This window comes from Microtus ochrogaster, linkage group LG4 (assembly GCF_000317375.1).
Source record: "Microtus ochrogaster isolate Prairie Vole_2 linkage group LG4, MicOch1.0, whole genome shotgun sequence".
Taxonomy (NCBI): Eukaryota; Metazoa; Chordata; class Mammalia; order Rodentia; family Cricetidae; genus Microtus; species Microtus ochrogaster.
The window spans coordinates 20,393,222-20,406,409 of NC_022030.1; the positions used below are offsets into that span (position 1 = coordinate 20,393,222).

Sequence of the window (13,188 nt, forward strand, 5' to 3'; positions counted from 1 at the left end):
TGTATTTAATTATTTTCTTTGCTAATTTTCCTATGGTCAAGTGAGACCAATAGGAAGCTGAGGTTTCCTTGATTATTTTAGGGTGAACAGAGGCATAAGTGTTATGGTGTCAAAAACCAGGAGCTAAACACCAAGATATTGCAGGGAAAAATTTATTCATGGCTGGGCCTAACTTATAGCCCCATCCTTAGGAGTAGGAGAATGTAAGTGGCCCTCAGCTGCAGCAGAGAGAATCTTCTATAGGTCCTTCATTACTTCTGCAAGCAAGCAAAGCTTAAACAAAAGCAGAACTTTTTGCTATTAACATTTTGCACTAACATATTGTCAAAGTTTTTGACATTTTGATTGGCCAGTTTCAGAAAGCCTGTCAAATATACCAGGCTTTTCAGAAGGTCTTTGTGGTGTGTTGGTTTGAAAAAAACAGTCTACACAATAGGAACATGAAACTTATTTCACCTAAGAAATAAAAGTACCAACGTAAGATTCTGGGAACAGGTTTGGGAGCTGAATCACAAGAGGAATGGAGGCTCTGTCATTTTTAAATTATTTAACCCATACTGAAATCAATAGTGATGAGAGAAGATGACAGTAGAGGGCACAGTAACCAATATGCTGGGCAGTGCCTTCTGAGAGCACTGGGATGCTGTTGGTGAGGATGGGTGGGGAGGGCAAGAATGCGCTCTAGGGTTGATCACCTCTTTTCCACTGAGAGTGTTCACTTGAGAGAGTAGAGTATCAGAACTATAAGGGCAGAGAGAAACTTGCTAGTTGACATCGTTTGAGAAATTGCTGGCAGGTTCTGGAGGGCCTCTTTGGCTTCCGGTGGTGCTTTTGGTGTCCTAGGGCACAAACAAAAGGATACTGTCATAAAAAACTTAAAAATACTTTGTTTTACTTTTATTTGTGTGTGTGTGTGTGTGTGTGTGTGTGTGTGTGTGTGTGTGCCACTTATGTGTGTGTGCTGTGGGGGTTGGAACAGAATTTCAGAACCCCTGGAGCTGGAGTTCCAGGTAGTTGGGAGCCACCTGACATTTGTGCTGGGAACCAAACTCTGGTCCTCTGATTTATTTCAAGACAGGGTTTCTCTGTGTAGCCCTGGCTGTCTTGGAACTTGCTCTGTAGACCAGGCTGGCCTTGAACTCACAGTCTGCCCCTGCCTCTTGAGTGCTGGGATTAAAGGTATGTGCCATCATTGCCTGGCTACTCTGGTCCTCTGAAAGAGCTGTGAGTGCTCTAAATGGCTGCTCTTTCTCTCCAGCTCTTTAAAAAACATTTCAAAGTTTATATGGAAACTTTTGAAATTATGAGATGCAGCTGGCTGTGGCACTGTGTGCCTACAATCGTAGCACCCAGGAGGCAGAAGCAGTATGATCTTTTAAGTCTGAGGTTACCTAAGCTACAAAGTGAGTTCCAAGTCAACTTAGGCTAGAATGGAAATCTATCTCAAAAAGCCAAATGAACTGGGTGGTGATGGCACACACTTGGAAGGCAGAGACAGGTGGATCTATGTGAGTTCAAGGCCAGCCTGGTCTACAAAGTAAGTTCCAGAACAGCCAGGGCTACACAGGGAAACCCTGTCTCAAAAACCTAATAAAAGTTGGGGTGGGGCAGAGAATGGACAAATCAGAATAAAAAAAAATCAAACAGGGGTGGAAGAAATGGCTCACCAGGTAAGGCATTTGCCAAATTTTATGACCTGAGTTCAGTCCCAGAGACTATTATGGTGGAAGGAGAGAACTGAATCCCAACTCTCTTCTCCACACATGTGATACTAACATAAACACACACGCAGTAAAATGAAATATAATACTTTAAAAAACATGTTTTATTTTGTGTGTGTGTGTGGGGGGTGGGTGGGTGCACATATATGTAGAGTTGCATTCATGCTATAGTGGAAATTTGGAAGTCAGAGGGCAGCTTGCAGTAGTCTGTTCTCTCCTTTTATCATGTGGGTGTCAGGGATTGAACTCAGGTTGTCAGATTTGACTACAAGCATCTTCTGAGCCATCTTTCTGGCCCTTTATTTACTTTTTTGGTATAATAACATTTTAAAAAAGACTGTGGGGATGGAAAGATGGCTCAGCAATCAAGAGCATGAGTTTCCCCTATAGAGGCCTCAGGTTCAGTTCTCAGAACCCACATGGTGTCTCAGGAAATCTAATTCCCTCTTCTGGTCTTCAAGGGAACTGCATTGAGATTAAATACATGCAGGCAAGGTACCCACACACATAAAATGAAAACAAACAAACAAACAAACAAACAAACAGAAAAACCAACTGCCAGATGAAAGAAAAGCCAAAATCCTGTTCCACACTGACACTGGTGTCATCTTCAGAAATCAATGGGCAGGTCACAGCCTCTTTATCTCCCTTTACTTTGATAAATGACACGTTCTAGAATCTAAGATTTTGGTTAAATCTCTTTAGTTTCAGAACAAGTCTATCCTAATGCCTTTGTTCTGTCTGTTTTCCTACAAGTTGGCATTGAATAGAAAGGGGCTGGTTGATGCATGTGTTTATTTTGGTCTTCTCGGCCTTGCCTCCATCCCTAGTGAGTTCATAGAACTGAGTGTGGTATAAGGAAGAAGGCCATCCTCTTGAAACTTACTGTTTTTTTTCTCGCTGTCCTTGACATGATCACAGGGACACTGCTTCTTTGGTGATTCCAGCACTGGTGTGGATTTTCTCTTCGGGGCTCTCAGGAACCAATCTGTAAACAACAGGCTACTTCTTAGATGGGAAGGTTGGTACGTTTAGAGTATGGACTTGGCTGGGGAAAAGGGTCAACGGAGAACAATGGAGACCTCAAGCTGTGTGAACCCCTGGGTTTCTAAGTTGTTTTCATGTGACCTCTGTGGGCAGGGATTTGCTGACATGTTTAGAGGAGGCCTTGGGATATCCCTGTGGAGAGTGAAGAATGAAAAAATGGGTCCAGGTGTCTTTTTAGGCTGGCATTTCTTCTGCTTTCGATCCTTTCTATAAGGAACATCAGCCTAAGACTAGAATACAAGATGCTTTTGGGGAGCCAGGAGAAAGTAAAACCCTTTTGGAATGTACAGGAAATTTGGGGGGAAGCGTTGGTGGGGGGCACAAAGATCCTGGTAGGAATCTAGTTCCTGAGTCCTGCTCATGGAGAAAGCAGGTGTTAGTGCCACCTCTGGTGGGATGCTGAGGCTAGCTCAGACATCTGTCCTGGCCTCAGAGGGGCTTATGGGAGATGAAGGTTTTGGGTCACTATAGTGCCAACTCTGTGGTCAAGGCTGAATTACTGACCTCTGCATTCACACTCTTGGCCGCCTTCCTGGAGCCACCTCCCAGAAACCTGGCGTTGGTCCCCATGGCTTTTGGCGACCCCTGTTGGAGGCATATGCGGTTACTTTCAGATACTGGAAAAGGACAGCTCTCTGTGACCCTATCCTCCAGAGTTGCCCTACTTGGGTACTTAGATCAGCACAAGCTCTGTTTCTCTGTGTCTCTGTCTGTCTGTCCCACCTTCCATTGATGGGCTCTTGGGTACTCCAAAAGAGGAATACTGTAAGTGGATAAGGGACTGAGACTTAAAAATCCAGCCTGAAGGCTGGAGAGATAGCCCAGTGGTTAAAAGCAAATTCTGCTCCTGCAGAGAGAACCCAAATTTGATTCCTAGCACCTACATGGTGGCTTGAAATCATCTATAACTGTAGTTCCAGGGGATCCAGTGTCCTCTTCCGACCTACACAGGCACTCATGTACAAAGCAAAAATAAATAAATTTTAAAAGAAAAATGATTTGGGATTCCCCTCTGTATGTTATGAATATGTTTTGTTACCATTGGTAAATAAAGAATCTGCTTTGGCTTATGGCAGGGCAGAATATAACTAGGCTGGAAGAAATATATAAGAGTTAGGGAGATGCCACATAACTGCCAAAGGAGAAAGACGCCATGTAGCTGCCCAAGAAGCAAGAGGTAACAAACCATGAGCCTCGTGGTAAAATATAAAATAATAGAAATGGGTTAATTTAAGATGTAAGAGTTAGTTAATAAGGAGCCTGAGCTAATAGGCCCAACAGTGTTTCTGTGTAATCACAGAATTCGGGTCTGGCAGCTGGCAAATGAACAAGCAGTCTCTGCCAACAGAAAAAATCAGGCCTACTGGAAATTTTAGCTGAGAAAGTGAAGAAAATAGCTTCTGAATCTAAGGGAAGACATGATAGGGTTATTGAGACTGCAACCCCCACATCGTTCATTAAAATACTGACAACTTAGATGAGAGCAAGGAACAGCAGATAACTGTAAACCAAAATTTCCACCTGCCCTCCAAGTTGCTGTGTTTGAATACATAATTTCAGTTGATTATTAAGAGGACAGTATTTGTGTTTGTTCCTCTGGTACAGACACATTGCATCCAAGCCTATGTTATTTGATTCTACAACTTCCATATATTTGAGATAAGGTCTTTCTATGCGGCTCAATGTACATCTAACTTCTAGCCTTAAGTGATCCATCTGAGTCTGCTTCTTGGTAGCTGGGATTATTGGTGCTTACCACCAAGCCCACCCCTAAAATATGTTTATGACAACAGAAGATGAAGGTTTAAGTCTGGTGATATGGCTTAGCAGAGAAAGGCACCTGCTACCAACCTTGACAACCTGAGTTCTATCCTTGGAACTCCTATGGTAGCAGATTGTTGACTCCTGTGGGCATCCTCTCAGACTGTCATACATTCCCTGTGTGTGCTATGTGTGCCCACCCAAAGAAAAATAAATTAATTAGATATAATACAAAATTTGTCTAGAAACCCTAGAAAATAGGGTTTCTATTGCTGTGATAAGAGACCATGACCAAAAGCAATTTTGGGAAGAAAGGGTTTATTTCACCTTACAACTCACACTTTATTACTTCTTGAGGGAAGGCAAGGTAGGAACCCATGTTTGAAACCTGGATGCAGGAACTGATGCAGAGGTCATGGAGGAAGGCTGCTTACTAACTCGTTCCTCCTGGCTTGCCTAGTTTGCTTTCTTATACATCCCAAGATTACTTGCCTAGGGGACTCACCACTTATAGTGAACTAGGCCTTCCCACAACAATCATTAATCAAGAAAATACCCTACATATTTCCTACAGGCCAATCTTAAGGAGGTTCTTTCTTAAGAACAGAGGTTCCTTTTTTTCAGATGACCATAGTCAAATTGACAACAACCAACCAACCAGGCTAAAATTATAAAAAGATAAAGGCTTATAGATTTTAGAATCTCCAGCTAGAACTGGGCCCACATGACACTTCTCTAATTTTAGTTAGCAATATTTCCTGTTAAAATCAATAGCAGTTTGGGAATCTAAGTGTTTGTCTGGCATGTGCGATAGCCTGGATTTGATCCATAGTACCATGAAAACAATCAAATATGCCTTCATATGTTTCTTATTTTTTTTAAATTATTCTTTCTCTGAAACAGGGTCTTCATATTATAGCTGGGGTTGGACCTGGACTCAGAATCCCCCAGCTTCCACCCCTGCCAATGCCCAGCTCATTTTTGTTGTTGTTTTTGGTTGGAAAAGGGTCTTGCTGTATAGTCCAAGCTGTCCTTGAACTTTGAGCAATCTCCCTAACACTGATTCCAGATTACAGATGAGTTACTATGCTTGAATTATTCTTGTGTAATTTGTGACTTTAAATCTGTTATGGACTGAATGAACTCCATCCTCCTAAATTCACACATTGAAGATCTAACCTCTACTTCCTCAAAATGAGTATATTTGGAGATAGGGTTTTAAAAATGACAGTTAAGCTAAAATAAGGCTTTTGTGGTGTTCTTTAATCCAGTATTATAAGAAAAAGATCCAGGTGTGGTGGCACATGCCTTTAATCCCAGCACCAGAGAGGCAGAGGCAGAGACAGGAAAATCTCTGTGGGTTCAAGCCCAGTCTGGTCTACAGAATGAGTTCCAGAACAGCCAGGGCTACACAGAAGAAACTTGTTTCCTGTCTCAATGCCCCCCCCCAAAAAAAGACCTTAAAGATGTGTACATAGCAAAAAACCATGTGACCGATGATACAGTGAGATGCTAGCAGAATATGTCCTCTTAAAACCTCTGTGTTGGGGCTAAGGAGGCAGGGCAGCAGGTAAGAGCACTTACTGCTGTTGCTCAGGGCAGTTTATAACCTACTGTAACTCGGGTTTCAGGGGACCTGACTTCCTATTCTGGCCTCTGGGGCACTGCAGGCATATGGTACACAAACATACACATGGGCAAAGCATTCATATACATCAAATACAATAAATGAATCTTTAAAAAAGCTTCTATGTTAAAATCCTAGTCCCTAGTGTGATTGTATTAGGAAGTGGGGGCTTTGGGGGCTAATTAGATCATGAAAGTAGAGCTCCCAGGAGTGAGATTAATAACTTTGTGGAAAGGGACCTCTGGGAACCTTTAATTTCCAGTGTATGAGAATTGATTGTCTGCACACAGGGAGATGACTCTTACCTGAATCAATCATACCAAAACCCTAATCTCAGAAGCTCTACTTTTGGAACTATGAAAAATAAGTTTCTGCTGGTTCTAAGAGATTCAGACCTTCTGGTACCTCAGTTTTAGATTTCCAGTCTCCAGAAATGTGAGATAAATCAAATTTGTCCCTAAAGCCACCTCAGCTGTGGTAACTTGTTATGACACCCCTAATGAATAGAAACAAACCTTTCTCCTCCACTAGCCTCAGAATCCGTAGGTCAACTCTGACAGAGCTCACTGTTCCTGGCACATGGTAGGCATTTAGTAAGTGCTTCTTCAGTAGGTGCACAGACAAGCATTTGGAGAGGGCTTTGTTAGAGATCATCAGGTTCAGTTTGGGTCTCCTCTCCCCAGACTTGTGCCCTTTTTGTCACACAGATGGGTGGTGTTGCATCATTTTCCAGAGCCTTTTTTTCAACGTTCTCATGTGATGTTTTGAGCACTATTAAAATAATTTAGATGGGTACAGCCCTTGCTTCTATTTTTTTCTAGCATTTTTTTCCTTGAATGGCCGCTATTCCTCATTTCAGCAAGAAGCCATAAAATATTAAAGCCAGAAGAAATCTTGTAGATGACTTAGTTGAATCCCTAAATATAGAACTTTAAAAATTCTTAGTGATTACATTTAGATATTTAGAAATTGTAAGACTATTGGAAAAAATTTGAAAGTACAACAAACTCCATTATCATCATTTTATTTTGAGGTAAGGTCTCGTAGTTCAGGATAGTCTTGAGCTCACTACAGAAGTGAGGATGAAGCCGGGCGATGGTGGCGCACGCCTTTAATCCCAGCACTCGGGAGGCAGAGGCAGGCGGATCTCTGTGAGTTCGAGACCAGCCTGGTCTACAGAGCTAGTTCCAAGGACAGGCTCCAAAGCCACAGAGAAACCCTGTCTCGAAGAAACCAAAAAAAAAAAAAAAAAAGAAGTGAGGATGAGGAGAGATGGCTCAGAGGTTAAGAGCACTGGCTGCTCTTCCAGAGGTCCTGAGTTCAATTCCCAGCAACCACATGGTGGCTCACAACCATCTGAACTGAGATCTGGTGCCCTCCTCTGGCGTGCGGGCATACATTGAGGCAGAATGTTGTATACATAATAAATAAACAAATCTTAAAAAAAAATCAAAATATTTAAAACAAAAAAGAAGTGAGGATGACCTTGAACTACAGATCCTTCTGTTTCAATCTCCCAAGTGCTAGAATTAACAGGTGAGTGGTGTGGTGCCGTGCTCAAGATTACACATTTATTTAAGATTTTTTTTCTGTTTTTCGAGACAGGGTTTCTCTGTGTAACAGCTCTAGGTGTCCTGGAACTAGCTCTTGTAGACTGGGTTGGCCTTGAACTCACAGAGAACCGCCTGCAGCTGCTGGGATTAAAGGTGTGTGCCACCACTGTCCAGTTAATTTTATTTTTTTTAAGATTTATTATTTTTTTGTGTATGAGTGTTTTGCCTGCATGTATGTGTGTGCACCACATGCATGTCTGATGTCTTTGGAGTCTAGAAAAGGGTGTTGATTCCTGTAGTTGTAGATGGTTGTGAGCTGCCATATGGGTGCTGGGAATCAGTCCTGGGTTGTATACAGGAACAGACAGTGATTTTAGCCACTGAGCCATCTGTTCAACACCAACTTGTACCAATATTATGTTTGTTTACCTCTTACTTTTCCTCTAGATTTATTTTATAAAGTAGCTTCATTTTGTGTGGGATTACGAATGTCATGTAGTCTTAGTATTATGTTCACCTTTACTCCCTCTCCTCCTCTCTCTGTCTTGGTCTCTGTCTGTTGAGTAGCCAAGATTAGCCCAGCAGGCTAGACTGGGATATTTTCTTTTCTAATGTGTTAAAATAAGCATGTTATTATTAAGGCCATAAAAAGCAAATTTATGTTTCATCAAAAATTAGTCTTGGTAAACACTTGCCCAGTGAACTTTCTATCCAGATAGATCTGGGGCTCCTTATGGGCTCTGTCACTTAACTGTATGATGTATACTTCTTGGATCTGTGAGTGTCTGACTTATAAAACAAGGATAAGTAATGCCCACATTGCTGAGGAATAAATAATCTGTGAATGTTCCATATCCAGACATGTGTTCAGGATATGAGTTGTTGTTGTCACTGAGGACTGGTAGTTGTTTTCTTCCTTTCTTCCCTTTCCCCTCTTCTATAGCTCCCTTCCCCTTTGCCCCATGTAGTTCAGGTTGACCTCAAACTTGATAAATAACTGGAGATAAACTTGAACTCTTGATCTTTCTACCCCAGCCTTTAGGTGCTGGGATTTCAGGCATGTGCCAACACACTTGGCTTCTAGTTGTTTTTCTGAAGACAGTGATCACACCACCTGCAGCTCCAGCAAAGGGCATATTTCAGCCCATGAGAAGAAACGGGGATCCCTGGAGGTGGCTTATTCCATGGAGCAGGAAAATATAAGATAAACTTGAAACCTCTTATGTCAGAAAGTAAGGAACTGCCAAAAAATAAAAATGATGGAAACAGTAAAACCCTGTGGAAACCAACCTGAAGGACAACGTGATAACATAATAAATGATGGTAGTAGTTGGGTTAAAACCCATGAGTGTCTGACTCTGGGTCCATACAGCTATAAACAAGTAGGTGGATAACTAAAAGGAAGAGGGCCTGGAGAGATGGCTCAGTGGTTATGAGCACTTACTGCTTTCACAGAGGACCTGAGTTCAGTTCCCAGCACCCTGTCTTTCCTCACATCGGGTGGCTCACAACTGCCTTTAATTTTTAAATTAATTATTGTTTGTGCATGTGGTGTGGGTGGGGGGAAGCGCGAAACCAAAGCACATGTGTGGAGCTTAGAGGGCAATTTGTGGAGTCTGTTCTCCCCTTCCACTTTTATGTAGGTTCTGGGTATCGAACTTAGGTCTCCAGACTTTGACAGCAAGCACATTTACCCACTGAGGCTTCTTCTCTTGCTAGCCCTTCTGTGATATTGTTGCACTAAGTGAATAAGCAGAACTTTATCATGAGAAAACACTGGAAAGCCCCATACTGAGAGCATTTTACTTTTCAGTACTCTTCAAAAATATACCAAGAACTCCCAGGAAAGAGGAGGAAAGACAGGAGCTGCCCTAGCTTGGAGGACACCAAGGTGACATGACAGTTTTACTCACTGTGAGTTCTAAATTGGCTTCTGGACTAGAAAATGATGTTAGCAGAATAATTAGGACACTTTGAATATTTAAGAGATTAGCCAATGTTACTGTGTTAATGACAGTTTCCTGGTTTTTTAAATTTTAATTTTATGTGTATGGGTGTAGAGTCTTTCTCTGTCCTACCTGCTAGCTTCCAAATAATGGAAACTGCTTATTAATTATGAAAACTTAGCCAATAGCTTAGGCTTGTTTCTAGCTCACTCTTATAATTTAAATTAATCCATATCTTTTAATCTATGTTCTTTTACGTGGCTTATTTCTTTTATTTTGTAAGGCCCATGCTGCTTGCTCTATGTCCCTGGTGTCTCCTCACGACTCTGCCCTTTTTCATCCCAGCATCCTGTGTGCCTGGAAATCCTGCCTAGCTATTGGGTATTCAGCTTTTTTTTTTCATTAAACCAATCAGAGTGACACATCTTCACAGTATACAAAAAGATTATTCCTCAACGTATGGGTATTTTGTCTGCATGTACATCTGTGCACCACTGGTATGTCTGATGACTTAGGAGGCCAGAAGAGGGCATCAGATCCCCTGGGACTGGAGTTACAGACATTTGTAAGACACCATCGGGATGCTGGAATCTGGACCCAGGTCATCTGAAAGAGTGGTCTGATTTTAACCTCTGAGCCATCTCTTCAGTCCCTCCTGTTTTTAAAGATTATTATTTTTTATGTGCATGAGTATTTGACGTTTGTTCATGCATGGTATGTATGCTATGTCCACAGAGGCCAGAAGAGGGCATTGGATCCCCTGGGACTGGAGATCATAGGATTGTGAGCAGCCATTTGAGTGTAGGAATCAAACAAAGCCTGGGTTCTCTGGAAGAAAAACCGGTGCTCTTAACTCCAGAGTCATCTCTCCAGCCCCCAAATACAAAATGAGATCACAGTGTATTTATTGTAACACTTAAAACAGTGCCTGCAGGCCTGCAGTACAGGATTTCTTAACACATGTCAGCTATAATCAAGTAATATTACAAATAGGGAGTAATCTATTATAAGTAATCTGTTCATAATTTTAAAAAATACATTTTTTTTTTGGTTTTTCGAGACAGGGTTTCTCTGTGGTTTTGGAGCCTGTCCTGGAACTAGCTCTGTAGACCAGGCTGGTTTCGAACTCACAGAGATCCACCTGCCTCTGCCTCCCGAGTGCTGGGATTAAAGGCGTGCGCCACCACCGCCCGGCTACATTCTTATATATTCTTTTTGTCTTTCTCCCTTTTCAAACCAGCTCAACTTTACTTACACATCCAGGATGCATGGGGTTCTGTGTTTAATACACATACTCACACTAACAAGGAAACATCAACAAGAAAAAAAATATTGCCATCACAGCCTGGCATAGAGTCATAGAAATGAATCATTTTGATCTTGGAAACCAGAGCACTTAGCTAATATTTGCTGAGTGCTATACTGCATAGTGTGAGGGTTATGGAAATGATATATCAGTTTGTGTCACCAAGGTGATTAAGGACGGAGAACAAGTAGAAGGTGTACCCTTAAATTGTGAGGCAGACTATGATACGTGCAAAAGAGTCTTATTTGAACGTAGCAGCAAGGGGAGAGCTGTGTGTAGCTGAGGGAGGAATCAGTGGAGGAGTGGGAAGGTGTGAGCTTTCGAGCTGGATATGTGAGTAAAGCTGAGCTGGTTTGACAACATAGGACGTGTTGGGAATCAGCAGTCTAGTCTGAGCAGAGCATAGAGTGTATCTTTGTGAGCGGAGGAGAGTAGACTGGAAAAGTAGGTTGGGACTAGAACTTTGAGTACATGGGGAGGACTCTAGCCCCGTGTCCATCATAGTGATAGGGATGCCTTCCCTTCCAGGATTGTAGAACCCAGCAATTTCCAAAGAACTTTCTCTAGAAAGGAGAGAAGTTGGACATTGTAGGAGACAGGTGATCCTAAATTTAGGATTGCTGCTGAGTTTGCCACAAGTTATTTCACCCTCAAATAGCCAAGGGGCTGAGAGGGATAGTATTCTCAAGTAGAAAGATACATGGATGGAGATGATCTTGCTTTTGTGTGGTGGTTCTGTGAAGGGCTGGGTCACATTGGCTCTGATGAAAACCGGAGCAGATTCAGAACCACTACTAAGGTCTGCTTCCCCCAAGGCAGACCATTTTAACAGAGCGCGGCATGACCAAAGTGTCTGCATGGCCACTGCCTGGTGATAGGACTGTCCAGTTTGTATCATCAGTGACTTAACTGGCAAGCTCTAGAAAAATATAAAACTCTTAATTTCTTTAATTTCTACCACAATCTCTAATTGAGACCTGAGGAAATTTGTGACTTTTCTAGGCGAGGTTAGGGAAGGAAAGTGGGTCTGGTCTGGGCTGTGTGTATGCATGTGTGTATGTTGCCAGCTTCAGTTGTACACACTTTGGCAATGTTTCTCAAAGTTCACAGACTCTTTGGGATAAGTAGGGTCCTTCCTTTTTGTTAATGAGGATACTGACACTGAGAAAGACTAACTTAATTGCTCCAACTTGTAGCTAAAAGAATACTTTAATGGGTATGTTGTTGGATTTGCCACGTTTCCTACTCCATTTCCTCCATTAATATCAAATTAATTTTTGGTATGTGCACATTATAGGTGAGGTACAAAGTAATCTTGAGCAGGGCATGGTGGCACATGCCTACATAACGCTGGTACTCAGGATGCTGAGGTAGGAAGAGTGCAAGTTTCAGGTCAGCCTGGGCTACATATCAACACCTTGTCTCAAGGGGGAAGAAAATTAGTTGGGGGGAAGGAGGGAAGAGGAGGTAAAGAGGAAGGGAGGGAGAGAAAGAAAAGAGAGAATATGATTTCATCTCGTTTACCTGGATTTGGTCTGCTGGAGACTGTGAGCATCGCTGGCAGCAACAGAAGGAAGGCAGAGACTAGAACCTTCATTGTGGCTGTTTGTTGGTGCTGTTGTTGCTTAAAGATGATGTGGATTGTTACCACTTAGAGGCTTCTGATTCCTTGGAATGGCTTGGGTGGGGTGGTGTCTACAGTTTAATCCCATGCCAGAGTACCCATTAGAAGGCAAGAACAAGAAGGCGGTGCTGGTGATGCTGGTAGCAGATTGGACCAGGTGCTTTACAGGAATGTGGGAGGCAAAACCGGTCAAACAAAAGAAACACAACACTCTGGAGAACCAAGGAGTGATTGAAAGCTTGGCAGCTGTCCTTACCTCCTCACCCCCTACAGTGTTATGATTTTGTTGTCTTAGCTTTTTTCCAACATTTGAATTTCCTTGTACTTTTTGGCTGTTTATAGCAAGAAATGGGGCTGGCTGGTGTGTCTCTTTTGTTTATCCACTCGCAAATACCAGCAATGGAAGTACTTCTGTCTGGGTAGTTTCTCTGTCTTCACACTGTTGGCAGTTCTCTCCAGTTCTCTAACCATGTAAACGGGAAACAGAGCTGGAGTAAGAGGAGGCAGTTCAAATTGATTGTGGTGGTGTATGTCTACAATTTCAGCACTGGGGAGGGCGAGGAGGACCTGAGTGTGATGACAAAACCTATTTTAAAAAAAGAA

The 13,188-nt window shown here is 42.3% G+C and overlaps 1 protein-coding gene across 1 annotated transcript; it reads right to left on the reverse strand.

Moving 5' to 3' along the window:
• Window positions 1-79: 79 nt before the first annotated feature.
• Cxcl17 (C-X-C motif chemokine ligand 17) lies at window positions 80-12,733 on the reverse strand. Its single transcript, XM_005361160.3, has 4 exons — window positions 12,486-12,733; window positions 3,273-3,353; window positions 2,608-2,709; window positions 80-839 (listed from the first exon to the last, which is right to left on the reverse strand). The coding sequence occupies exons 1-4, from the start codon at window positions 12,556-12,558 to the stop codon at window positions 742-744; spliced, it is 354 nt and encodes a 117-aa protein (XP_005361217.1). The 5' UTR covers window positions 12,559-12,733; the 3' UTR covers window positions 80-741.
• Window positions 12,734-13,188: the final 455 nt, after the last annotated feature.